Source organism: Homarus americanus, unplaced genomic scaffold, assembly GCF_018991925.1.
Source record: "Homarus americanus isolate GMGI-L3 unplaced genomic scaffold, GMGI_Hamer_2.0 scaffold11652, whole genome shotgun sequence".
NCBI lineage: Eukaryota > Metazoa > Arthropoda > Malacostraca > Decapoda > Nephropidae > Homarus > Homarus americanus.
Window position 1 is genome coordinate 62,930 of NW_024729372.1, and position 27,696 is coordinate 90,625.

Sequence of the window (27,696 nt, forward strand, 5' to 3'; positions counted from 1 at the left end):
AGGTAGATGGCGCTGAGGCTGATGTAAGTAAACAAGTGGTTCAAACAGGTCGTGTTACTGATGCTGGTGTGGTCACGGCTCCTTCACGGTGTTGGCTGCCTCACAACTGGTAACTCTCAGTGTCTTCTCTTAACCATCATAGATCATTTATCAATGGGCCACGACCCCCACACGTTTGGGCCACGACCCCCACACGTTTGGGCCACGACCCCCACACGTTTGGGCCACGACCCCCCAAACGTTTGGGCCACGACCCCCCACACGTTTGGGCCACGACCCCCACACGTTTGGGCCACGATCCCCACGTTTGGGCCACGACCCCCAAACGTTTGGGCCACGACCCCCACACGTTTGGGCCACACCCCACGTTTGGGCCACGACCCCCACACGTTTGCCACGACCCCCACTTTTGGGCCCTGACCCCCAAACGTTTGGGCCGACCCCACACGTTTGGCCACGACCCACACGTTTGGGCCACGACCCCCACGTTTGGGCGACCCCCAAACGTTTGACGACCCCCCACACGTTTGGGCCCTTCACACGTTTGGGCCGACCCCACGTTTGGGCCACGACCCCACTTTTGGGCCACGACCCCCAAACGTTTGGGCCGACCACGTTTGGCGACCCCCACACGTTTGACTACACCACGTTTGGGCCCTTCCACGTTTGGGCCACCGACCCCCACACGTTTGGGCCACGACCACACGTTTGGGCCACGACCCCCACGTTTGGGCCACCCGACTCCCCACGTTTGGCGACCCCACCACGTTTGGGCCGACCACTCTTCTTGACCCCCACGTTTGGGCCTGACCCCCTACGTTTGGGCACGACCCCCACGTTTGGACCGGCCCCCCACACGTTTGGGCCGACCCCGTTTGGGCCGGCCCCCACGTTTGGTCAAAGGGTCAAAGTAATATAAAAGGTAAAATTTTAGTTTGGGTCATTCTGGTACCTAACCTAACCCAGGAACTAACTATATCTCAACCTGCCGGGGGCACGTTCTTCGGTAAATTTGCAGTGGTTCACACAACTCTGTTAGAAAGTCAAAACTATGTTGTTCTAGTGTAGTTGTGTGTTTTGATTGGTTCTGACCTTGATTTACGTCGGAAATTGGCTGGTTTTTTTAGTTATCGTGTGTTTTGAGTGGGGCGTTTTTCGACAAAAATCATAGCCAAATAAATACACAATACACTAAAAAACACCAGAAAAACATATAAACCGAACCTTTGTTTGGATGACCTAACTCATACTGGATATTTGCGTGACCGGAAAAGTTCCTACTGACGTTATTTTACGGTGCCTGGTGTCACTCCCCCGTGCCTAGGAGGTTGGGATGGTGAGTTTTTTGGTTGGTTAGGTTAGGTAGGTTTCTTTGTTGGTTGGTGAGGTTTCTTTGGTTGGTTGGGTAGGTTTTTGGTTGGTTAGGTTAGGTAGCTTTCTTTGGTTGGTTAGGTTATGGTAGGTTTCTTTGGTTGGTTAGGTTAGGTTATGGTAGGTTTCTTTGGTTGGTTAGGTTATGGTAGGTTTCTTTTGGTTGGTTAGGTTATGTAGGTTTCTTTGGTTGGTTAGGTTATGGTAGGTTTCTTTGGTTGGTTAGGTTATGTGGGGTTTTCTTTGGTTGGTTAGGTTATGGTAGGTTTCTTTGGTTGGTTAGGTTATGGTAGGTTTCTTTGGTTGGTTAGGTTATTAGGTTTCTTTGGTTGGTTGAGTTGTAGGTTTCTTTGGTTGGTTAGGTTATGGTAGGTTTCTGGTTGGTTGGGTTATGGTAGGTTTCTTTGGTTGGTTGAGTTATGAAGGTTTCTTTGGTTGAGTTAGGTTATGGTGGGTTTCTTTGGTTGGTTAGGTTATGGTAGGTTTCTTTGGTTGGTTGAGTTATGTAGGTTTCTTTGGTTGGTTAGGTTATGGTAGGTTTCTTTGGTTGGTTAGGTTATGTAGGTTTCTTTGGTTGGTTGGGTTATGGTAGGTTTCTTTGGTTGGTTAGGTTATGTGAGTTTCTTTGGTTGGTTAGGTTGGTAGGTTTCTTTGGTTGGTTAGGTTATGGTAGGTTTCTTTGGTTGGTTAGGTTGTAGGTTTCTTTGGTTGGTTAGGTTATATGGGTTTCTTTGGTTGGTTGTTAGGTTATGTAGGTTTCTTTGGTTGGTTGGGTTATGTAGATTTCTTTGGTTGGTTAGGTTATGGTAGGTTTCTTTGGTTGGTTAGGTTATGGTAGGTTTCTTTGGTTGGTTAGGTTAGGTAGGTTCTTTGGTTGGTTAGGTTATGGTAGGTTTCTTTGGTTGGTTAGGTTAGGTTTCTTTCTTTGGTTGGTTAGGTAGGTTTCTTTGGTTGGTTAGGTTAGGTAGGTTTCTTTGGTTGGTTAGGTTATGTAGGTTTCTTTGGTTGGTTAGGTTAGGTTAGGTAGGTTTCTTTGGTTGGTTAGGTTAGGTTTCTTTCTTTGGTTGGTTAGGTTAGGTTTTTTGGTTGGTTAGGTTAGGTAGGTTTCTTTGGTTGGTTAGGTAGGATTCTTTTGTTGGTTAGGTTAGGTAGGTTTCTTTGGTTGGTTAGGTTAAGTTCTAGTAAATGTCGCCTCTTTTATAATGATAAGTTTCCATGCATAACAGAAATATGGTTAGGTACACAACGATCGACTCACGGCAAAATATATACCAAAAGCCGTCAGAGTCGCGGTCAAACACAGTTCTCGCGTTGTTCGCCGGTAATGGACAATTAGCCAATCAACGCTCAGCAACAGTAAAATGGCTTTACTAGGAACTTAGCCGGTCCCGGCAAAATATCCACTGCCATGTCTGTTTGCGGTAGCTAATGTGTGAGAACAGGGCGGGTTAGGGTCATCGTGTATCATCCAAGACAACTCATACCAAAGATAACTTGCACCCAGCTCAGGGGATAACTTGCACCCAGCTCAGGGGATAACTTGTACCCAAGTCACACTTTGATTTTTTGAGATGGAAGCACTTCTGCAGAGTCTTATGTGTTGAGGGCTGCAGGCTAGAATGGTTGGTGACAACACTTCTCCACAGTCTTATGTGTTGAGGGCTGCAGGCTAGAATGGTTGGTGACAACACTTCTCCACAGTCTTATGTGTTGAGGGCTGCAGGCTAGAATGGTTGGTGACAACACTTCTGCAGAGTCTTATGTGTTGAGGGCTGCAGGCTAGAATGGTTGGTGACAACACTTCTCCACAGTCTTATGTGTTGTTGAGACTGGGCTAGAATGGTTGGTGACAACACTTCTCCACAGTCTTATGTGTTGAGGCTGCAGGCTAGAATGGTTGGTGACAACGCCTCCCACACAGTCTTATGTGTTGAGGGCTGCAAGGCTAGAATGGTTGGTGACAACACTTCTCCACAGTCATATGTGTTGAGGCTGCAGGCTAGAATGGTTTGTGAGTGACAACGCCACTCCTGATCTTATGTGTTGAGGGGGCTGCAGGCTAGAATGATTTGGTGACAACACTTCTCCTGATCTTATGTGTTGTTGTTGAGGGCTGCAGGCTAGAATGGTTGGTGACAACACTTCTGCAGAGTCTTATGTGTTGAGGGCTGCAGGCTAGAATGGTTGGTGACAACACTTCTCCACAGTCTTATGTGTTGAGGGCTGCAGGCTAGAATGGTTGGTGACAACACTTCTCCACAGTCTTATGTGTTGAGGGCTGCAGGCTAGAATGGTTGGTGACAACACTTCTCCACAGTCTTATGTGTTGAGGGCTGCAGGCTAGAATGGTTGGTGACAACACTTCTCCACAGTCTTATGTGTTGAGGGCTGCAGGCTAGAATGGTTGGTGACAACACTTCTCCACAGTCTTATGTGTTGAGGGCTGCAGGCTAGAATGGTTGTATATACAAATAGGCACAATAAGTTGAGAGTAGTGATAGATTGCTGCCAAATGGATAATGATGACACCAGAAATGAGGCTCACATATGTATCCCCGATTAACAACCGTAACTAAGAACTGGACGTATTATTGTGTTGTAAATTGTCTGCTTTTTTTGTTCTTGATACTGATCTTTGTTTAGTCTGCCCAGAAGACTGTAGTAGCATCTGTTACCTGCTCCAACCCTGGCTATAATTTACATTGGTTTTACATAATATCTTCTTCAGTCTTGTATTCTTATGTCATAAGTGATCCAAGGTATTTAAAGGACTAAATTTTATCAACATTCATTCCACTGACACGAACACGTGGGTTTTGCCTTTGGTTTCTCTCCATGATCATTGTTTTGGTCTTATCCACATTTACCTCAAGTCCTGTTGTTGAATATGTTATGTCCTTACAGGTTGTTGCCATAGGACTGTATCTACTTCTTGGATGTTGCTGTTTACAGTATCCAGGTCCGCGTAAAACGAGAAACGTGTAAACGAAATAACAGAACATATGGGATTAATTGAAATAGAGACTGGGCCGACCCCCAAACTCCACTTTTTCCGACACAATACGTACGTTGTAGTAAAAATAGTTTCTTAATTTTATGATGGTATGCACACACACATAATATAGAAGAGAAATATCAATAAAAGAATAATATACTGTACCAGGTAAAAGAAAAATCAAGGTTCAACACTTACCTTAGTGGAAGAGATGGGTCGGCATACGCGAATGGCGGCTGGTTCCGAGGCAGAGGGCAGATTAGTGGCCCTCCGGTGAATCACTATCACTATTCACAAAGGTTTGCAGGGCTTCCCTGACAAACCTCTCAAAGTCCATATCGTCACTGTCACTGACTTGGGCTGGCTGTGGTTGGTTGCGGGCGAGACTAGCATTGATGTTGTTGTGATACAGCTGGACATACGGCTCCATAATGTTCAACAGAAGGTTATTAGACACTTCATGCCGATGCTTGACTGTGTCTTTGTCAAGGATGAGATTGATTTTCTCCCCCAACTCGATGACTTCCTTCACATAACCATGGCTTGGTCCAGGTTCAAGGTTTTTTTGGGGTGGTGGGGTTCCAGCGGAAGCCATTGTGAGGGGAATAGTGGGCACAAGAGAGAACTGTATACGCGGAGAACTGAGAACAATGAGAGTGGCCCAGCTAGGTCAGCGACTCCTTCCCTCTGGTGGCAGGGCACGTCATGTTGCATTAAACGAATCACAGCTAGCGGTGGAGGGAGGTAAGGATGCGTGACCCAATCACAGTCCGATACGTCATACGACATCAGTGATAGCGTAAGAGCGACCTAATGCGCACCCCTCACCGAGCCGCTTCCCTCTTATGGTCAAGAATGAACCGCGTGAGTAAAAAATGGCGCGTCGCGTCTCGACCTCTCCAGCCACTCGCCGCGTAAATGATGAAATTTACCGCGTAATTAAAACATTTCATTCTGGCAAGGCACCGCGTAAATGACCAAACTCGTAAACAAAATCCGCATAAATCGAGACTATACTGTATATATACAGTGGTCCCTCGGTTAACGAGCACAATTCTTTCTAGAAGGTTGCTTGTTAACCGAAAAACTCGTTAACAGAAACCATTGTTTCAATGGGTTTTTGGGTAATTGGTTCCAGCTCACCGAAAATTGCCTAAAGTCAACAAAAAAGGTAGAAAAGTACACTTACTTTGAGGTGTGTATATAAAAGGCTCCTGGATGATGATGCTGATGTGAATTTGAAGTGGGAGGTGGAGAAGGAGAAGGGAGAAGAGAAGGAAGTGGGGGTGGAGGAGAAGCATTTTACCGCTTCTTGGAAGGTGAGTCACCTTCCATGAAAATGTCAGGAACCTCTGGACTGACAGATTCTCCAGCAGGAACATCCTCTCTCCTTCTTGAAGTGGAAGGCTGAGGGCTAGCATCTTGTTCCCTCTGCCTTTAACTGAAGAAAGTGTCAATTTTGGTCTGTGTGGCATCTCTCCTCCTCATCATTAACTGATGTTTGAAGAAGGAGACCACTGTGTCCTCAACATTACACAAACCAAGTTCTGCTTTTTCCACATCTGGGTGCCTTGAAGCCAGTTTCCTGAACTTCTCCCAGTAGTGAACAACATCTTTCAAATGTGAAGTAGACATATGGTCATCACTTTCCGTTTCCTCCTCACCACTGTCAGCCTCTAACATCTCATGCAGTTGCTTCAAGTCATCTGGAGTAAGTTCCTCCTCAGGAGACATCACAAGCTCTTCTACATCATCCTCCTCCACTTCAAGGCCCAATGACTGACCAATGGACACAATCTCCTGGTCCAACTCTGTTTCATCCTGAAATCCCTCAAAATCATGGACTACTGATGGCCACAGTGCTTTCCATGAAGAATTGAGGGTTCTAGTGGAGACTTCTTGCCATGATGACACAATCAATTTTACAGCCTCCAGGATGTTGTATTGTGTCTTCCAGAACTGTGCCAGTATTAGTTCAGGATCAGTGGCTGATGACACCTGAACATTTTCTTCATGTACAACTTCTTGAAGTTGCTGATCACATTCTGGTCCATTGGCTGTATGATTGATGTAGTGTTGGGAGGCAAAAACAACACTTTGACAAAGTCAAATCGAGCCTCCAAAGTGCTGGCAAGTTCAGGGTCATGACCAGGGGCATTATCCATGAGGAGAAGAGCCTTTAAAGGGAGTTTATTGGTGGTTAGATAGCTCTTCACAGAAGGGCAAAACACCTCAACAGCCCATTCATTAAAGAGCTGTCTTGTCACCCATGCCTTACGGTTGTACTTCCAATAAACTCCAAGTTGTCCTCTTATCAACTTTTGTTGCTTGAACACCCTGGGGTTCTCAGAGTGGTAGGCATAGGCTTCAGTCGGAAATCCCCTGAAGCATTGGCACCAAGCAATAGAGTGAGATGGTCTTTCATGGGTTTATGACCAGGTAAAGAGGCTTCATCTCTGGTGATGAATGTCCTTTTGGGCATCTTTTTCCAGAACAGCCCAGTTTCGTCCACATTGAACACTTGCTGTGGAAGATAATTCTCTTCATCCACCAGTTCCTTAAACTCTACTACAAATTTTACAGCTCCTTCTTTATCAGCACTGGCAGCCTCACCATGCCTAACAACACTAAAAATATCACTTCTTTTCTTAAACTTATCGAACCAGTCCTTGCTGGCCCTAAACTCTTCAAACTCAGTTTCAGGAGAACTAGGTTGATCTTCCTTCAAATGTTTGTATATTTCCCTGGCTCTTTCACAAATGAATTCAGTAGAAATAGAGTCTCCTTTCATTTGTTTTTCCTTAATCCAAATAAGAAGTAACCTCTCTGTTTCTGCAGTTAATGACCTACCTTTAAACACTCTGGTAGATTTATCTCTCACTTTCACTTCCTTGGACTTGTCTTTCTGCACAATAATTGTCGACACAGTTGATGCCGACATGCCATATTCTGTACTTAGCACATTGGTTCTAATGCCTTCTTCATGTTTCTTAATACTGTAATTTCCTGTTTCACTTGAATTGAAATCGCCTTTCTAGATTTCTTTGGATCCATGCTGGATGCAATACAGTAATTTCACCAGTAAAATTGTAAGTTCACTAACTGTAATTAAAGATTATTTTATTTAAATCAACACTGCATTGCACTATATATTATCAATATGTTAAATAAATTTCAGAATGACCAATAATTGTAATGTAAAAACGTAAAAATACTCGGTGTTCAAGAGAGCGACAAACAATATGTTTCCTCCACTGTAAACGAAGTGAAACAGAAGCTTTGGTGGGTGAGTGAAGTGGCTGATGGGCGCACCAAAAACTAGTTCATTGTACTGCATATATTATCAATATGTTAAATAAGTGTTAAAATGACTAATAATTTTAATATATAACTTGCAAAAATATTTAAGAGCACAACCTTCTTGATATTTACTCCAATAGAAACGAATGTACAGTAAGCCTAAAACCGATTACTGTATTGGCAGACTAGCCTATCAGCTGATGAGCAGGCCGAAACATGTTGTCGTAAGGATTCTGTTAATCTAATTTTCTTTCGTTAACCGAATTGAAGATCCTTATGGGAGGTAATTCGTTAACCCAAATAACCCAAATTTCGTAAACCGATTGACCACTGTGTGTGTATATATATATATATATATATATATATATATATATATATATATATATATATATATATATATATATATATATATATATATACAATCAACACCTCAACCCGCCAGGATTCTAACCCACGGCCCACGTTTGCAGAGATCAGACTGGGAACGCTAACCGCTGGACTATATATATATATATATATATATATATATATATATATATATATATATATATATATATATATATATATATATATATATACACATACATACAGTTGGTCCTCATATTACGCGTCCGCATTCTGCTTTCACTGCGGTGCCTTGCCAGAACCTAACATTCTCACATTCCATGTCGTGAATCCCATTACGCCGGAGAGGAAGGCGCCATTTTTGGATCCAAACCTCCCGCCATCCGCCATGTTGTGTAAGAGGCGCAAAATGATGCAGACAAGGTCGCCTAGTCATCAAAATTACCGAAGTTCTTCACCCGCCACCCACCACAGCCGCCCAAGTCAGTGATAGTGATAATTATAGTGAGGATATGGACTTATATGGACTTTGAGGGTTTAAAAAGAGGCCCTGCAAGCCTCTGTGGTGATAGTGACAATTGATAAGTGATACAGGTGAGGGCCAATAATCTGCCCCGCCTCGAACCAACCGCCCATCCCTGTGCCCAGCCATCTTTTCTACTAATGTAAGTGTTAAAAACCTAATATTATTGACATTTCTCTTAATTATTAATTGTGTGTGCATGCCATCATAAAGTTAAGATAATATTTTTTACTACAACATAGTTGTGTGTCGCCAAGTGGAGTTTGGGGATCGGCCCGACTCCATTTCAATTAATCCCATATGTTATGTTATTCATTTTACGCTGCCTTCCTCATGTACCCTCCGGGTTACATTAACACAATATGAGGACCAACTGTATATATATATATATATATATATATATATATATATATATATATATATATATATATATATATATATATATATATATATATATATATATATATATATATATATATATATATATATATATATATATATATATATATATATATATATATATACATACATACAGTGGGGTATGCTATAACGAATCTAATTGGTTCTAGAACCTTGTTCGTTATAGCATTCGTTTGTTATAGGATTAATCCGTTCCAGGACCCCAAATACAACCACTTAACACTGAAAAATATAATATAAAATTGTAAAAAAGCGCATAAATATGCATCTAAACCCCTGAAATAAAGAATATCATTAATGCTTGTAATAAAAAACAATAAATTAGTAAAAAAAAAGATTTTTTTTTTTTAAAATAATGTTCGTTGTAGGAGTTTCGTTCGTTATGGCATAACCCACTGCATATATATATATATATATATATATATATATATATATATATATATATATGCTGATAACCACAAGGAAAGAAGAAAACACGGTTCCTAAGCGCTGTAATTCACATCTTCAGGGTGAGACTAGAGAGAGATACAAATCAAGGTGTATACAGAGGAGGGTGAGACCAGGTCCACAATGGTCAGGTATTAGGTAATGATCTCATTAATCTTTTAAATAGCACATAACAGTTGTGTCAGGGTCAGATGTCATGACTGCCTTTCACTGGATCACCATATAGTGATTTACTTGTATATATATATATATATATATATATATATATATATATATATATATATATATATATATATATATATATATATATGCATATATATGCAAGTAAATCACTGTAGGTGCACGTGATCTAGGTATATGCTGATAACCACAAGGAAAGAAGAAAACACACAGTGATCCCTCGGTTAACAAGATTTCGGTTAACGAGTTACCTTCCAAAAGATTCTTAACTTCGGTTAACGAGCAATCCCTCGATTAACGAGTTTCTTACGAGCCGACCTCAACATGTTTTCACTTGCATTTGGTGGTCCACCAGCTGTAGTATTAGTCCGCCAATACAGTAATCAGTTCTAGGGCTTATATTCCTTACCAATTTAGTAAATATCAAGAAGTTTATACTATTCAATAATTTTAAAAGTTTAATATTAAATTTTTTAGTCATTTTAACAATTATTGAACATAATTGAAGGTAAGGAAACTAGTTTTATGCGTGCCATCCAGCCTGTCAACACACCAAACAGGCGCCAGTCTCTGTCTTTTCAGTGGAGGTAACATCTTGCTTGAGACTCTTCAGCTAAATGCTTTTTTTCTATGTTTGCAAGCAAATTATTGGTCATTTTGAAATTTATTTTACATATTGACAATATATAATGCAGTGCAGTGTTGATTTAAAGAAAATAATGTTGAATTGCACCAAGTGAACTAAAATTTTATGGGTGAAATGGTGCCATGGGGTGACTTCTCTTCCACCCCAATGCCTTCTCCTCCGCCCCCATTCTAATTCCCATCATCATCCAGGAGCCTTCTACATAAACACCTCAAAGTAAGTGTACATTTCCACCTTTTTTGTTGAATTTCGGCAATTTTTGGTGAGCTGGAACCAATTACCCAAAAACCCATTGAAACAATGGTTTCGGTTAACGAGTTTTTCGGTTAACGAGCTATCTGCTGGAACGGATTGTGCTCGTTAACCAAGGGACCACTGTTACGTGGAAAGCGTAGTTTTGTAACGAAGAGGAGAACCAGGGTAAACACAAACATCTTGACCATGTGGGCTTCTTTTAATCGCTAACGTTAAGGAAATAATCGTTTTCCATCATCAGAGCCTAAAAACACTAAAGTTTTGAAAAAGTTTAAAAAAATGCAGGTGATATACAATAAAAACATAATATTATACAAAAATTTACCTTCGATAAAGTTTAAAAAATAAAAAAAAGAGCAATCCACTTCAAACCCGACAAAAATGACGAGAGATCTACATACAAAGCTAAAGTCAGGAATAAAAAGTATGAAATAAGATATACAGGGTGGGGGGGTATTACCTTAATTCAGCCTTAGTGAGAAATACATAACAATTCACTAGAGGCCATATCACAAAGCGATGGCTTTTCTTTATACCGGTGTAATGCCTCCATAATGAGGAGGTCCGTCTCACAGTCGCTCTTGCCAAGAACTGAGAAATCAGACGGCGAAAACGGGTGGTCATGTTGGTGGGCGTGGTTACGAATAGCTGAATGTGGTGGTTGTGTTATTAAATGGCCTGTTGGAACGGAACGGCCCAAGTGTTCAAGGGTGCGAGTTGTCAAATGTCTTTTAGTTTTACCTATATATGCTGCCCTACAGCTAGCACACGTAAATTGATAAACAACTGAGGATTGCAGGTGTGTGTGTATGGTGTCTTTAATTTTAAAGAATTTCTTAATTGAACTCTGGGTTTTAAAGATTAGTCTAAGAGAAATTTGTGGATAGAATCTTACTTGTTTAAAGCTACTTTTTGAGAGGGAGATGAAGGCCAGGACTGTGGATTTGAGGCTGTGTGGGACTAAAAAACCTATTAAGCGTTTTGCCAAAATAAGTGTCTGTAAATCTCTTAGGGAAACCATTGTTAAAGAGTAGTTCATTTATGTATTTTAGTTCAATATCCAAGTGGAAATAGCTTGAACATATATTAAAGGCTCTGTTGGTAAGAGTACGTACTAGATTACGTTTGTAATTAAGAGGAATAAAAGATGAAAATTTTGAACTCAAACCAGTGAAAGTTGGTTTTCTGTATAAGGCTGTCTCGAAACTCTTATGAAGACGGTGGATATTAACATCAAGGAATGGAAGAATATTTTCCTTTTCCAATTCACAAATAAATTTGATGTTGCCATGGTTCTAACTTAAATAATTTAGGAACATAGGGACGTGATCAAGTGATCTGAAAATTAAAAAAGTGTCATCAACATACCGACGATAGAACAAAGGCTTAAATTGGGGGGGACATTCGGTAAGCCAAAACTTCTCGTGGTGACAGAGGAAAGCGTTGGCCAACGTGGGACCTAAAGGTGAAACCATAGCAACACCATCACATTGTTTATAAGCTTTGTTATTAAATAAAAACAAACAATCATTTACAGCCAGTTTTAAAAATTCTTTAAATTGTGGTCCATTGAATTCATCAATTATATCAGTATTTGAGAACAGTTCATCTGTTCATCCACTTTTTCCCCACACAATACGTACATTTTAGTAAAAATAACTTCTTAACTTAATGATGGTATGCACACACACATAATATAGAAGAGAACAATCAATAAGAGAATAATATACTGTAGGTTAGGTTAAAAAAAAACAAGGTTAGGTTTAACACTTACGTTAGTAGAAGAGATGGGTCGGCATACGGGAATGGAGGCTGGCTCCGAGGCAGAGGGCAGGCTACTGGCCCTCAGGTGAGTCACCATCACTGTCATCCACACTTATCAGGGCCTCCCTGACAAATCCCTCATAGTCACCATCACTGTCTCTGTCACTATCACTGGCTTGGGCTGGCTGTGGTGGGTTGTGGGCGAAGAACTCGGTAATGCTTTGTTGACGGCTAGTGTTGATGTTGTCGTGATACACCTTGATGTATGGCTCCATAGTCTGCAACAGTTGGGTAGTGAAGACTTCATACTGGTTATCGTCAGGGTCGTTGGAAAGGAGGAGCTTGAGTTTCTCTACACTCGATGGCACCCCTTACATTACTATGCGATAACTTGCATTCTTCTTGGGATGACGCACCACCTGCCTCTTCACTGACGTCATCATCATCTAACATCTCGTCGGCAGTCACATGAGGATCCCTTATCACCTCCAGGATGTCGTCATTGGTGGTCTCGGAGAAGCCTGCAGCTGTAACACTCTGCGCAGCTTCTCTGGCAAGGTCCACTGCTACTGCAACAGTCTGAACCTCACCAGTCACAGATTGACTCTGCCTCCCACCTGGAATACCTTGCAACACATGTCTCCATGCATGACGAACCGTTGCTACAGACAGCTGATCCCATGCCTCCACCAAGAAGTCCACAGCTTTCTTGACGTTGAATTTTTTCCAAAAGTGTTTCACAAGTACTTCTTGCTCTGCCAACTGTTGTTCCTCGTCCTCTTCGCTCTTGCTATCGGTGTCACCCAGGTTACGCAACTCATCCTTGGTGTTGGTATAGTCGTTCAGGAGCTTAAACTTCTTTGCAGAGAATGCAGCTTTCATATTACAGATCAATTCTTGGTCCATGGGCTGTATTAATGACGTAGTGTTGGGAGGAAGGAAGACCACTTTTACGTTGGGGTGACGATCCAACAGTAGGGGCGAGTGTCCTGGTGCGTTGTCAAGGAGCAACAAAATCTTGAATGGAACATTCTGTTGCTCGCAGAATTTCTTCACGTCGGGAACGAAAGTCGTCAAACCAGGAGAGGGACAGAGCAGAGAACATCCACGCCTAACGTGCGGTTAGCCAGTGGACATTTAGCTTGGTCATGTCCATGTTCTTGTAGGTGTGTGGCTTGCGGGCTGTGTGGATCACCGATAACTTGAGCTTAAAGGTACCGGAGGCATTGGTGGTAAACAGGACAGTGATGCGCTCCTTCTGCAACTTCCGTCCCCGACACTTGCTGGCAGACTGGACAACGAAGGTCTTGGAAGGTAGCTTTTTCCCAAACAGACCGGATTCATCCATGTTGAACACCTGGTCATCGGTGTACTGTCCTTCCTCCATAACCTCACGTAAGAACGGAGGAAAATCTCTAGCTGCCACATGGTCAGCACTCGCTTCTTCACCACCATTGTTAATGTTGGTGATCTTGTTCCTCTTCTTAAACCTATGCAGCCACCCAGAGGAAGCATTGAAGGGTTTGGGCTCTGCAATTACCATCTTACGTGCCACTGCTGTGTACAGTTCACGTGCGTACTCTTGAACTGACCGCGTGTCGACCGCCATGTTCCGTCTTGCCTGACGGAACATGGCGGTCGACGACCAGGTCGTAAGTCGAAAATGCGAAAATAATACCTAGAAATCTAAAATGGGTGTCTCTTTTTCTTCTCAGCACTACGAGAACTCTCACTTAAGCTTGCAAGCCATTTTAAAGGGAATTACAAACAAAAATTTTGTCAGTACACAGCTCGATCACTAACGCCGGGACTCGAAAATACGTAATTTGAAAAAAAAATTGTATGGTTGCTTTAGGTCGTATGTCCGGGTAGAGGAGTGGCTGTATATAAACACACTGTATTAGCCACCTGTAAGGAGCAAAGTAGCCCTAAAAATTTTATTACTGTGGTGATTACTTCCTGAACAAGTCCAACTATTTATTGAATTGAGACAATTACTCTTTCTCTTTCTCCTTCTCCTTCTCCTCCTCCTACGTTTTATTATGGGGAATTGTTTATTTGTTTGTTGCAGATGACGGTGAAGTGGAGACTGTGAAGGCAGCAACACCATGGGTCCTGGTGGAGGCTCAGTAGGACTCCACGTGTCTCAGGATCCCGTCGCCCAAATGAATACATTCAGGTCATACGTGTCCATGCTGGCAGACCCCGGCTCTAAGGATGAGAACAAACTGAAGGCTGCCCAGGCCCTGAGTGAAGACCTTGAGGTGTGTGTTGTAGTGTGTTAACACCTTGTTGTGTGTTGTAGTGTGTTTACACCTTGTAGTGTGTTTACACCTTGTTGTAATGTGGTGTTTAGTTCTTCCAGTTGTTTATTTTTGCTTATGTTGTAAAATAACCTGACCTCGCCTGACCTCATGTTCTATGGTGGGGTGATCTATGACTCATTCTGCTGAATGTTGTGTCTCGCTCTTGATTAAATCATTTATGAACACACACACACACACACCCACCCACCCACACTGTCTAAATCAAATATAAGTGTATATTTTCAGCAACTGGCTGCAACTCTATTAATAAACCGTTTATTATTATTATTATTACACACACACACACACACACACACACACACACACACACACACACACACACACACTGATCTAAACTAACCTAACCTTACTTGACCTGATGGTATAATATTTTGTATTTAATTTGTGCCAAATTATTATGAGATACAGGCACTCATTATGTGTGATATAACCAGTACAGTGTAGGTGTACCCTGATAACTGGTCAAATGATTTGTTGTTGGTTTGTGAATCAAGAGTTGTATATAACACTGTATCTCTGGTTGTTACACACTATTGTTGCCTCACCTCAGTATATAACACTGTATCTCTGGTTGTTACACACTATTGTTGCTTCACCTCAGTATATAACACTGTATCTCTGGTTGTTACAGACTATTGTTGCCTCACCTCAGTATATAACACTGTATCTCTGGTTGTTATAGACTATTGTTGCCTCACCTCAGTATATAACACTGTATCTCTGGTTGTTATAGACTATTGTTGCCTCACCTCAGTATATAACACTGTATCTCTGGTTGTTATAGACTATTGTTGCTTCACCTCAGTATATAACACTGTATCTCTGGTTGTTACAGACTATTGTTGCGTCACCTCAGTATATAACACTGTATCTCTGGTTGTTACACACTATTGTTGCCTCACCTCAGTATATAACACTGTATCTCTGGTTGTTACAGACTATTGTTGCTTCACCTCAGTATATAACACTGTATCTCTGGTTGTTACAGACTATTGTTGCCTCACCTCAGTATATAACACTGTATCTCTGGTTGTTACACACTATTGTTGCCTCACCTCAGTATATAACACTGTATCTCTGGTTGTTACAGACTATTGTTGCCTCACCTCAGTATATAACACTGTATCTCTGGTTGTTACAGACTATTGTTGCTTCACCTCAGTATATAACACTGTATCTCTGGTTGTTACAGACTATTGTTGCCTCACCTCAGTATATAACACTGTATCTTTGGTTGTTACACACTATTGTTGCTTCACCTCAGTATATAACACTGTATCTCTGGTTGTTATAGACTATTGTTACTTCACCTCAGTATATAACACTGTATCTCTGGTTGTTACACACTATTGTTGCCTCACCTCAGTATATAACACTGTATCTCTGGTTGTTACACACTATTGTTGCTTCACCTCAGTATATAACACTGTATCTCTGGTTGTTACAGACTATTGTTGCCTCACCTCAGTATATAACACTGTATCTCTGGTTGTTATAGACTATTGTTGCCTCACCTCAGTATATAACACTGTATCTCTGGGTTGTTACACAATTATTGTTGCCTCACTCAGTATATAACACTGTATCTCTGGCTGTTACACAATCATTGCTGCCTTCACCCTCAGTATATAACACTGTATCTCTGGTTGTTACAGACTATTGTTGCTTCACCTCAGTATATAACACTGTATCTCTGGTTGTTATAGACTATTGTTGCCTCACCTCAGTATATAACACTGTATCTGGTTGTTATAGACTATTGTTGCTTCACCTCAGTATATAACACTGTATCTGGTTGTTACACACTATTGTTGCATCACCTCAGTATATAACACTGTATCTGGTTGTTACAGACTATTGTTGCCTCACCTCAGTATATAACACTGTATCTGGTTGTTACAGACTATTGTTGCCTCACCTCAGTATATAACACTGTATCTCTGGTTGTTACACACTATTGTTGCCTCACCTTAGTATATAACACTGTATCTCTGGTTGTTACACACTATTGTTGCCTCACCTCAGTATATAACACTGTATCTCTGGTTGTTACAGACTATTGTTGCCTCACCTCAGTATATAACACTGTATCTCTGGTTGTTACACACTATTGTTGCCTCACCTCAGTATATAACACTGTATCTCTGGTTGTTACACACTATTGTTGCCTCACCTCAGTATATAACACTGTATCTCTGGTTGTTACAGACTATTGTTGCCTCACCTCAGTATATAACACTGTATCTCTGGTTGTTACAGACTATTGTTGCCTCACCTCAGTATATAACACTGTATCTCTGGTTGTTACAGACTATTGTTGCCTCACCTCAGTATATAACACTGTATCTCTGGTTGTTACAGACTATTGTTGCGTCACCTCAGCATATAACGCTGTATCTCTGGTTGTTACACACTATTGTTGCTTCACCTCAGTATATAACACTGTATCTCTGGTTGTTACACACTATTGTTGCCTCACCTCAGTATATAACACTGTATCTCTGGTTGTTATAGACTATTGTTGCCTCACCTCAGTATATAACACTGTATCTCTGGTTGTTACAGACTATTGTTGCCTCACCTCAGTATATAGCTTACTGTATCTCTGGTTGTACAGACTATTGTTGCCTCACCTCAGTATATAACACTGTCTCTGAATTTGTTACAGACTATTGTTGCTTCACCTCAGTATATAACACTGTATCTCTGGTTGTTAGACTGTATTTGCCTCGCCTCAGTATATATAACACCTTGTCTCTGGTTTGGCTGAACTATTGTTTGCTTCACCTCAGTATATAACACTGTATCTCTGGTTGTTGAACTGTGTTGCCTCACCTCCAGTATATAACACTGTATCTCTGAATTTGTTACGAACTGGCTTATTTGCCTCACCTCAGTATATAACACTATTATCTCTAGTTATTTACAATTATTATTTGCCTCACACCTCAGTATATAACACTGTATCTCTGGTTGTTACAGACTATTGTTGCTTCACCTCAGTATATAACACTGTATCTCTGGTTGTTACAGACTATTGTTGCCTCACCTCAGTATATAACACTGTATCTCTGGTTGTTACAGACTATTGTTGCGTCACCTCAGTATATAACACTGTATCTCTGGTTGTTACAGACTATTGTTGCTTCACCTCAGTATATAACACTGTATCTCTGGTTGTTACAGACTATTGTTGCCTCACCTCAGTATATAACACTGTATCTCTGGTTGTTACACACTATTGTTGCCTCACCTCAGTATATAACACTGTATCTCTGATTGTTACACACTATTGTTGCCTCACCTCAGTATATAACACTGTATCTCTGGTTGTTACAGACTATTGTTGCTTCACCTCAGTATATAACACTGTATCTCTGGTTGTTACACACTATTGTTGCCTCACCTCAGTATATAACACTGTATCTCTGGTTGTTATAGACTATTGTTGCCTCACCTCAGTATATAACACTGTATCTCTAGTTTGTTACACACTATTGTTTCCTCACATTATATATAACACTGTATCTCTCTTTTCAGACTTGTTTGCCTCACCTCAGTATATACCTTATCTCTGGTTTTTACACACACCTCACCATATATATATCTGTTTTATATTATATATATATAACTATTCTTTATTTACCCTCTCCTTTTGTCTCAGTTTCAGTATATAACATGTATCTCTGTTGTTTTACATACCTATTGTTGCCTCACCTCAGTATATAACACTGTATCTCTGAGATTTTCATATTGTTGTTCCTCACCTCAGTATATAACTTACCTCTGATTTATTTATTTCTCTCAGTATATACTACTGTATCTCTGGTTGTTACAGACTATTGTTCTCACCTCAGTATATAACTTATCTATTTGTTACACACTATTGTTGCCTCACCTCAGTTTATATCTAACATTACAGCTCTCATTATATATACATTTATTTCCTCACTATATACACTGTATACTCTGCTTGTGTTTACAACTATTTTGCCTCACCTCAGTATATAACACTGTATCTCTGGTTGTTACAATGTTTTCCTCATCCTGTATCTGGTTGTTACAGACTATTTGTCTCACCTCACTCTGGTATATAACACTGTTCTCTATTTTTACAGACTATTGTTGCCCACCTCAGTATATAACACTGTATCTCTTTTTGTTACACACTGTTGTATTTTGCCTCACCTCAGTATATAACACTGTCTCTGTTTGTTACAGACTATTGTTGCCTCACCTCAGTATATAACACTGTATCTCTGGTTGTTGACTATTGCTTCACCTCAGTATATATATATCTCATTTTTGTTGCTTCACCTCAGTATACTTATATGTACTATACTTCATTATACAACATCTCACCTCAGTATACTCTTTCTGTTAGCATCAGACTATTGTTCCTCACCTCAGTATATAACACTGTATCTCTAGTTTTGTTACGACTATTGTTGCCTCACCTCAGTATATAACACTGTATCTCTGGTTTATTACTATTGTTTGCCTCCCTCAGTATATAACACTGTCTCTGGTTGTTACACACTATTGTTGCCTCACCTCAGTATATAACACTGTATCTCTGGTTGTTGACTATTTTTTCTCATATATATATCTCTGGTTGTTACAGACTATTGTTGCTTTCATATAAACACTGTACTATTGCATTATAACATATCTCTGGTTTTACAGACTATTGTTTCCTCACCTCAGTATATAACACTGTCTCTGGTTTATTTACAGACTATTGTTGCCTCACCTCAGTATATAACACTGATTCTGGATTTTCAACTATTGTGCTCTATATACTATTCTGACCACACTATTTGCCTCACCTCAGTATATAACACTGTATCTCTGTTTGTTTTACAGACTATTTCCGTATTTACTTGCCTCACCTCAGTATATAACACTTATCTCTGATTTGTTACATTCTCAGTATATAACACTCTTTTGATTGCTTATTTTGCCTCCTCAGTATATAACACTGTATCTCTGTGGTTGTTACAGACTATTGTTGCCTCACCTCAGTATATAACACTGTATCTCTGGTGTTACATTGTGCCTCACCTCAGTATATAACCTGTATCTCTGGTTGTTACAGACTATTGTTGCCTCACCTCAGTATATAACACTGTATCTCTGGTTTTTACACTCTTATTCCTGTTGCCTCTTCCTCAGTATATAACACTGTATCTCTGTTTGTTGCTATTGTTGCCTCACCTCAGTATAAACACTTATGGTTTTACAACTATTGTTGCCTCACCTCAGTATATAACACTGTATCTCTAGTTTGTTACAGACTATTATTGTTGCCTCAGTATACACACTGTATACACACTATTGTTGCTTCACCTCAGTATATAACACTGTATCTCTGGTTATTTACACTATTGTTGCCTCACCTCAGTATATAACACTATCTCTGGTTGTTGACTATTGTTGCCTCTAATATTTGTTGTTACAATTTTTCTCAGTATATAACACTGTATCTCTGGTTGTTACAGACTATTGTTGCCTCACCTCAGTATATAACACTGTATCTCTGGTTGTTACACCATTATTTTCTCTCACCTCAGTATACTCTTTATCTGATTACACACTATTGTTGCCTCACCTCAGTACTGTATCTCTTGGTTGACTAACTGTGCCTCACCTCAGTGTATATTTCTGTCTGACATTGTTGCTTCCCTCAGTATATAACACTGTATCTCTGGTTGTTACAGACTATTGTTGCCTCACCTCAGTGTATTGTTAACATTACTGATATTTCACTTACCTCATAACACTTAACGTATCTCTGTTGTTACACACTATTTTTCTCATTAGTATATCACTGTCTCTGAATTTATTTACAGACTAATTTGCCTCACCTCAGTATATAACACTGTATCTCTGGTTTTGTTACAATTGTTACTTCCTCAAGTATATAACACTGTATCTCTATTTATTTTCACCCAGTATATATATCTCTAGTTTGTTACATTTTCTCAGTATTTTCATCTCATATTATTTGCCTCTCAAGTATATACTACTGTATCTCTAATTTGCACACTATTGTTGCCTCACCTCAGTATATAACACTGTATCTCTGGTTTGTTACATTTGCCTCACCTCAGTATATAACACTGTATCTCTGGTTGTTACAGACTATTGTTGCCTCACCTCAGTATATAACACTGTATCTCTGGACACTATTGTTGCTCACCTCAGTATATAACACTATCTCTGGTTGTTGCCTCATTTAACCTTCTCCTCAGTATATAACACTGTATGTCTCTGTATTTACGACTGTTGCCTCACCTCAGTATACTGTATCTCTGAATTTTTCCTATTGCTTCACTCAGTATATAACACTGTATCTCTGGTTATATTATTGTTGCCCCCCAATTATCATTATTGTTGTACAGACTTATTTGCCCTCTCCCTCAGTATATAACACTGTATCTCTGGTTGTTACACTATTATTTTCCACCTCAGTATATAACATGTATCTCTGTTGTTAAGACTATTGCTTCCTCAGTATATATATCTAGATTTACACACAGACTATTGTTGCCTCACCTCAGTATATAACACTGTATCTCTGGTTGTTACAGACTATTGTTGCCTCACCTCAGTATATAACACTGTGTCTCTGCATTTACAGACTATTGTTGCCTCACCTCAGTATATAACACTGTATCTCTAGTTTATTTACACTATTGTTTCCTCACCTCAGTACCTGTTCTGGTTACACTTTTTGCTCACCCATATATAACACTGCTCTGGTTTATTTACACACTATTGTTGCCTCTCTCAATACTACACTGTATCTGGTTGTTACAGACTATTGTTGCCTCACCTCAGTATAACACTGTATCTCTGGTTGTTACAGACTATTGTTGCCTCACCTCGTATATAACACTGTATCTCTCTGGTTGTTACAACTATTGTTGCCTCACCTCAGTATATAACACTTATCTCTGGTTGTTACAGACTATTGTTGCTTCAGTATATAACACTGTATCTCTGGTTGTTTACAGACTATTGTTGCCTCACCTCAGTATATAACACTGTATCTCTGGTTTATTTACACACTATTGACCTCACCTCAGTATATAACACTGTATCTCTGGTTATTTACACACTATTGTTCTCACCTCAATACTCTTTCTGTTGTTACACTATTGTTGCCTCACCTCAGTATACTGCTATTCTCTGGTTGTTCACACACTATTGTTGCCTCACCTCAGTATATAACACTGTCTGGTTGTTACACACTATTGTTGCCTCACCTCAGTATATAACTTGTATCTCTGGTTGTTTGAATATTGTTGCCTCACCTCAGTATATAACACTGTATCTCTGTTTGTACAGACTATTGTTGCCTCACCTCAGTATATAACACTGTATCTCTGTTTATTTACACACTATTGTTGCCTCACCTCAGTATATAACACTGTATCTCTGGTTGTTACAGACTATTGCTCTCACCTCAGTATATAACACTATCTCTGGTTTGTATACTGTACTTCAAGTACCACTTTTCTCTCTGGTTTATACTGTTTTCCTCCCCTCAGTATAACACTGTATCTCTGGTTTATTTAACACTATTGTTGCTTCACCTCAGTATATAACACTGTATCTCTGGTTGTTACAGACTATTGTTGCCTCCTCAGTATATAACACTGTATCTCTGGTTTATTTACATTGCTACTCACCCTATTACCTTTTTCTCTTGTTATAACACTATCTCTATTTATACCTCATTACAATACTTTCTCTGTTGTTTACAGCTTCTCACCTCAGTATAACACTGTATCTCTGGTTGTTTTATGACAACAATATTGTTGCCTCACCTCAGTATATAACACTGTCTCTGGTTATTTACACTATTGTTGCCTCACCCCTCAGTATATAACCTGTATCTCTGGTTTTGTTACACACTGTTCCCACCAACCCAAATTTTGCCTCACCTCAGTATATAACACTGTATCTGGTTGTTACAACTAGCCTTGTTCTCACGCCACTTCACCCTTAATCTCTGGCAGACTGTGCATCCACCTCAATATATCTTTCTGTATCTCTGGTTTATTTACACACTATTGTTGCCTCACCTCAATATACATATACACCTAACACTGTATCTCTGGTATTTACAGACTATGTTGCCTCCCTCAGTAACACTGTATCTCTGGTTTATTTTACACTATTGTTGCTCCTCAGTATATAACACGCATCTCCTAGTTGTTACAACTATTTGCCTCACCTCAGTATATAACACTGTATAGTTTGTTACACACTATTTATTTGCCTCACCTCAGTATAACTTATATAGACACACTTGTTGCTTCTCAGTACACTTACTGTATCTCTGGTTTATTTACACACTATTTTCCTCATTATCATATCTCTGGTTGTTACAATTTATTTTCCTCATTGTACCTGTCTCAGTACAGACTATTTATTTGCCCACTCACACTCCAGCATCCTGTCTCTCTGGTTTGTTACATTTATTTATTCACCTAATATATAACACTGTACTCTCTGGTTTATTTTTACACTATTATTTTGCCCTCACCTCAGTATATATAACACTGTATCTCTGGTTGTTGCTTCATTATTTTCTCAGTATATAACTATCTATGTTTTACCATGCACTATATCTCTGTTACTATATATATATTATAACACTGTATCTCTGATTTGTACAACTATTTTCTCATAACTTCTGATTTATTACACTTTATTGTTGCCTCACCTCAGTATATACTGTATCTCTGGTTTTCCTATTGTTGCCTCACCTCAGTATACTTCACATCTCTGATTTGTTACAGACTATTGTTGCCTCACCTCAGTATATAACCAACTATCTCTGGTTCTTTTCTTCACCTCAGTATATAACACCATCTCTAAACTATTTACCACCATATACCCTGTCTCTGGTTTTATAGACTATTGTTCTCTCATTATATACATTATTATATTCTTGTTGTACATAAACATTGTCTTCACCTCATATATACACACCAACCCCACATGCATATCTCTGGTTGTTATAGACTATTGTTGCCTCACCTCAGTATATAACACTGTATCTTTGTTTTTTACTATTGTTGCCTCACCTCAGTATACTCATATAAGCTTATTTCACTCAGTATATAACACTGTATCTGCTGTTTCTCCTCATATATAACACTTATACAGACTATTGTTCTCACCTCAGTATATAACACTGTCTCTGGTTGTTATTTATTTCCTCACCTCAGTATATAACACTGTCTCTGTTTGTTATAATTCTTTTGTACCTCAGTATATATATAACATTGTAATCTCTTTTATCTGGTTGTTACACACTATTGTTGCCTCACCTCAGTATATAACACTGTCTCTGGTTTACAGACATTGTTTCTCCTCAGTATATAACACTGTATCTCTGGTTGTTTCAACTATTGTTGCCTCAGTATATAACACTTATCTTTAGTTTATTTACACTATTGCTTCTCAGTATATATGTGTTACAGACTATTGTTGCTTCACCTCAGTATATAACACTGTATCTCTGGTTGTTACATATTGCTCTTCTCAGTAACCTGCACTGCTCTGGTTGTTACACACTATTGTTGCTTCCTCAGTATATAACACTGTATCTCTGTTGTTACAGACTATTGTTGCCTCACCTCAGTATATAACACTTGTCTCTGGTTGTTACAGACTATTGTTGCCTCACCTCAGTATATAACACTGTATCTCTGGTTGTTACTCAATCCCTCAGTATATAACACTGTATCTCTGTGTTGTTACATATTGTTGCCTCACCTCAGTATATCTACTGTATCTCTGGTTATTACAGACTATTGTTGCCTCTATACTCAGTATATAACACTGTATCTCTGGTTATTTACACACTATTTTTGCTTCACCTCAGTATATAACACTGTATCTCTTGGTTGTTACAGACTATTGTTGCCTCACCTCAGTATATAACACTGTATCTCTGGTTTTATAGACATTGTTGCTTCCTCAGTATATCACTGTATCTCTGGTTGTACACTATATTTCTATCAATATACATCTCAGAGTATACCTCTAGTTTTACATATTGTTGCTCCTCAGTATATAACACTCTTGTCTCTATTATATAGACTATTGTTGCCTCTCAGTATATAACCTGTATCTCTGGTTGTTACAGACTATTGTTGCCTCACCTCAGTATATAACACTGTATCTCTGGTTGTTACACACTATTGTTGCTTCACCTCAGTATATAACACTGTATCTCTGGTTGTTACAGACTATTGTTGCCTCACCTCAGTATCCATCTTTTCTTGAACATGCCATGAAGATATTTATCAAGATACTAAGTGAAGGTGATCCGCTCTTTATATCAGAGTACAACATCCAGGTAAGCTCACCACACAGAGGTCAGCTCACGTCAGGTAAGCTTGTACCAGGAACAAAGGGTCAGGTCAACTTGTTCCAGGAACAAAATTTTTTACTTTCACTCAAAGTACCTGTATCATTGTAAAACATTAGCTGTTGTTTATCTTGCTGTACAGTAAAAGCTGATCATGGTGTCCTCCAGCAGTGTGAGGTGAATCATCTTGTGTTCATTACCCATTAAGCTAATAATAATAGAATCGTTCCCAAGTGTGACCTTTTCATATCTTTTTGTGTTTGCGTTTTACCCTCTTTTCCCCAAAACAATACAATTAATGAAAAGTGCAAACTATATTCTTTAAATAATGTTTCTGAATGGTCCTTATACAATATAAATGAATAATAATATGGTCACACAAGAGGGGATGGGGCGCCATTGTTTTCGTTTGTGTTTACAGCTGGGAGTCCGGGACGATAGTTCTACACAAGATAATTAGAAAATAAGACCCTGGTTGTAAAAAATTAATATATATGTTTTTAAGTAACGTTATTTAATGTTAATATATTCAACAATCGAAGTAGCTAACCATTAATGGCAAAGAAAAAAAAAGAGAAGGATTGGGAACCCCAACATACTGTATACTGAACGTGCGCATTTAAGGATACCGCGTCATTTATCTTAAGAATATGTACAAAAGATTCATTATTGTTTATTACTGAATATGTATTTGATTGAATTAATCTTTATATGTGAAATAGACAATGCAATTCATATACGTAGAATATTAAAAGCCTACGAGGAGACCAGATGGCATTGTTTCGTGGTGTGATGGTGTACAGTATAAAGAAACTGAAGAAAATAGACCCTGGTTGTAGCTGTAGTGAACTTAATAAAAAAAATTGAATACCTGTGTATGTTTTAAATAGCGCTATTTAATGTTAATAAATGGAACACTAAGTAGCTAACCAATAGTGGTAAGTAAAGCGGAGGAGCGATTGGGAACGCCAATGTATGAACAGTAAGTGAGTACATGTGAAAACATATCGTCATTTCTCAACATATGAATATAAACCTTATTTACTGTTCATATATGTCTTAAATAATATTCTGAATGTAAAACAAATATTCTTCTCACCAATGGCAGTAAAGTTTAAAACATAAGGACAGCCGATGAATATTGTGCGAGTTTTTACTCAGATGACGAAGTCAACTCTGGCTGAAGCTGTAGATTTCCATAAAGCTGTTACTGAACCTGAAGTTTTTGCTGAAGCTGCTTATGATGCTGAAGTTGATGGCTTAGGCCTTTGAATAATAAATCTGTCTAAAGAACCTTGCACAGCTGCTTTCTTTTCTCATTATACATCTTTATGTAGAGGTCAATTGTGTTTATTTAAATTTTAATTCTTTGTTCTGTTAATGGATCCACTTCAGAAAATATGTTCATTGCTTGCTCCATATAATATCCACAGACCTCTCGCCTTTTTCATATCATTTTAACACATCTAGTTTTCTCATTAAGCTTATACACCTTCTATTAGCTTTTGAAACAACACTACCATCACTTGCTCTCTTGCTCATGTTGAATAAGGATGGAAAAATGCTGTAAACCTGAGAAAGTTTTCTGTTCCTGTTCCAGATGAGTGAAAACAAAAGGCCGCCAGCTCCGACTGTTGTTTACCACTCGTTAGCCAGGCAACCTTTTTGTGTAAAGGCTTTCTTATTTCTTTTTACAGTATTTTTTTATAATACATTTGGGATTTAGTTTTATTTATATGAAAAATAATTTATATATTTTTTATTATATTTTGGTCGTAAATCATCTGAATGAAATAAGGACATAAATTGAATTGGCTCCTAAATTAACTAGGGTTTTAAATATGAAAAGTTGTTGGTCGAACCGTTGTCACCAGAGCTACTGTTCTATACAGGCACTCCTCGACTTACGATCTACTCGACATTCGACCACCCGGACATATGACCGCAGTCTTACAAATTTTTTTCTTCAAATTACATATTTTCGAGTCCGGCGTTAGCGATAGCGCTGTGTTCTGAAAAATTTTTTGTTTGTAATTCTAATGTTTCACTTTGAAAATAAAATTTTATATTTCACTTATTTAATCTTGCATTTTTATTTCACGGACACCTTATTAACTTATTAATTTTATTTCACTTAATTATACACTTTACATATATTGTACATTACACAGTTTTTAAGCCTTTCCTGGATCATCAGCATCACTGTCACTGCTATCAATTCCATAAAAAGGTTCCTCAGTTGCAGCTATCATCTATAGCGTGTGAAGGAACCTGGCTCAGGTTAAGTCGTGTGAAGGGCCTGGCTCAGGTTCGTCGTGTGAAGGGCCTGGCTCAGGTTCGTCGTGAGGATGACCTTTTTTTTTTATGAGTGTCGAACGTTGTTTGTTTTGTCAGCTGTTTCTTCTCCTTGTACATTTGCCGATATGCAGCAAACACTGCATGTGTATTCCTCTCTATGAGTGAGAAGCGTTCAGTGTTGGGGTCCATGTCTACAGCAGAGTGTTAAAGGTAAGAATTAGATAACCCCTTTATAGTGAACTTCTTCTGTACCTCCTCCTCACTTTCCTTTTCCCTTGCCTCTTCTTCAGCTGTTCGATGTTCCTGTAACTCTAACAACTCTTCGTTGGTTAGTTCTTCAGGAACAACGTCTGGCAGTTCTTCTATATAAGTGCGGATCCACGCCGAGGTTCAGCTCATTTGCCATGTTCACAAGATTGTTCGTAATTTTCT

General features: G+C 39.2%; 1 protein-coding gene across 1 annotated transcript; it reads left to right on the forward strand.

Annotated features, from left to right (window-relative positions):
• On the forward strand, nt 1-27,334 carry LOC121866708. Its single transcript, XM_042366416.1, has 4 exons — nt 1-23; nt 14,318-14,510; nt 24,844-25,012; nt 27,138-27,334. The coding sequence occupies exons 2-4, from the start codon at nt 14,355-14,357 to the stop codon at nt 27,332-27,334; spliced, it is 522 nt and encodes a 173-aa protein (XP_042222350.1). The 5' UTR covers nt 1-23; nt 14,318-14,354.
• The last annotated feature ends 362 nt before the right edge of the window (nt 27,335-27,696 follow it).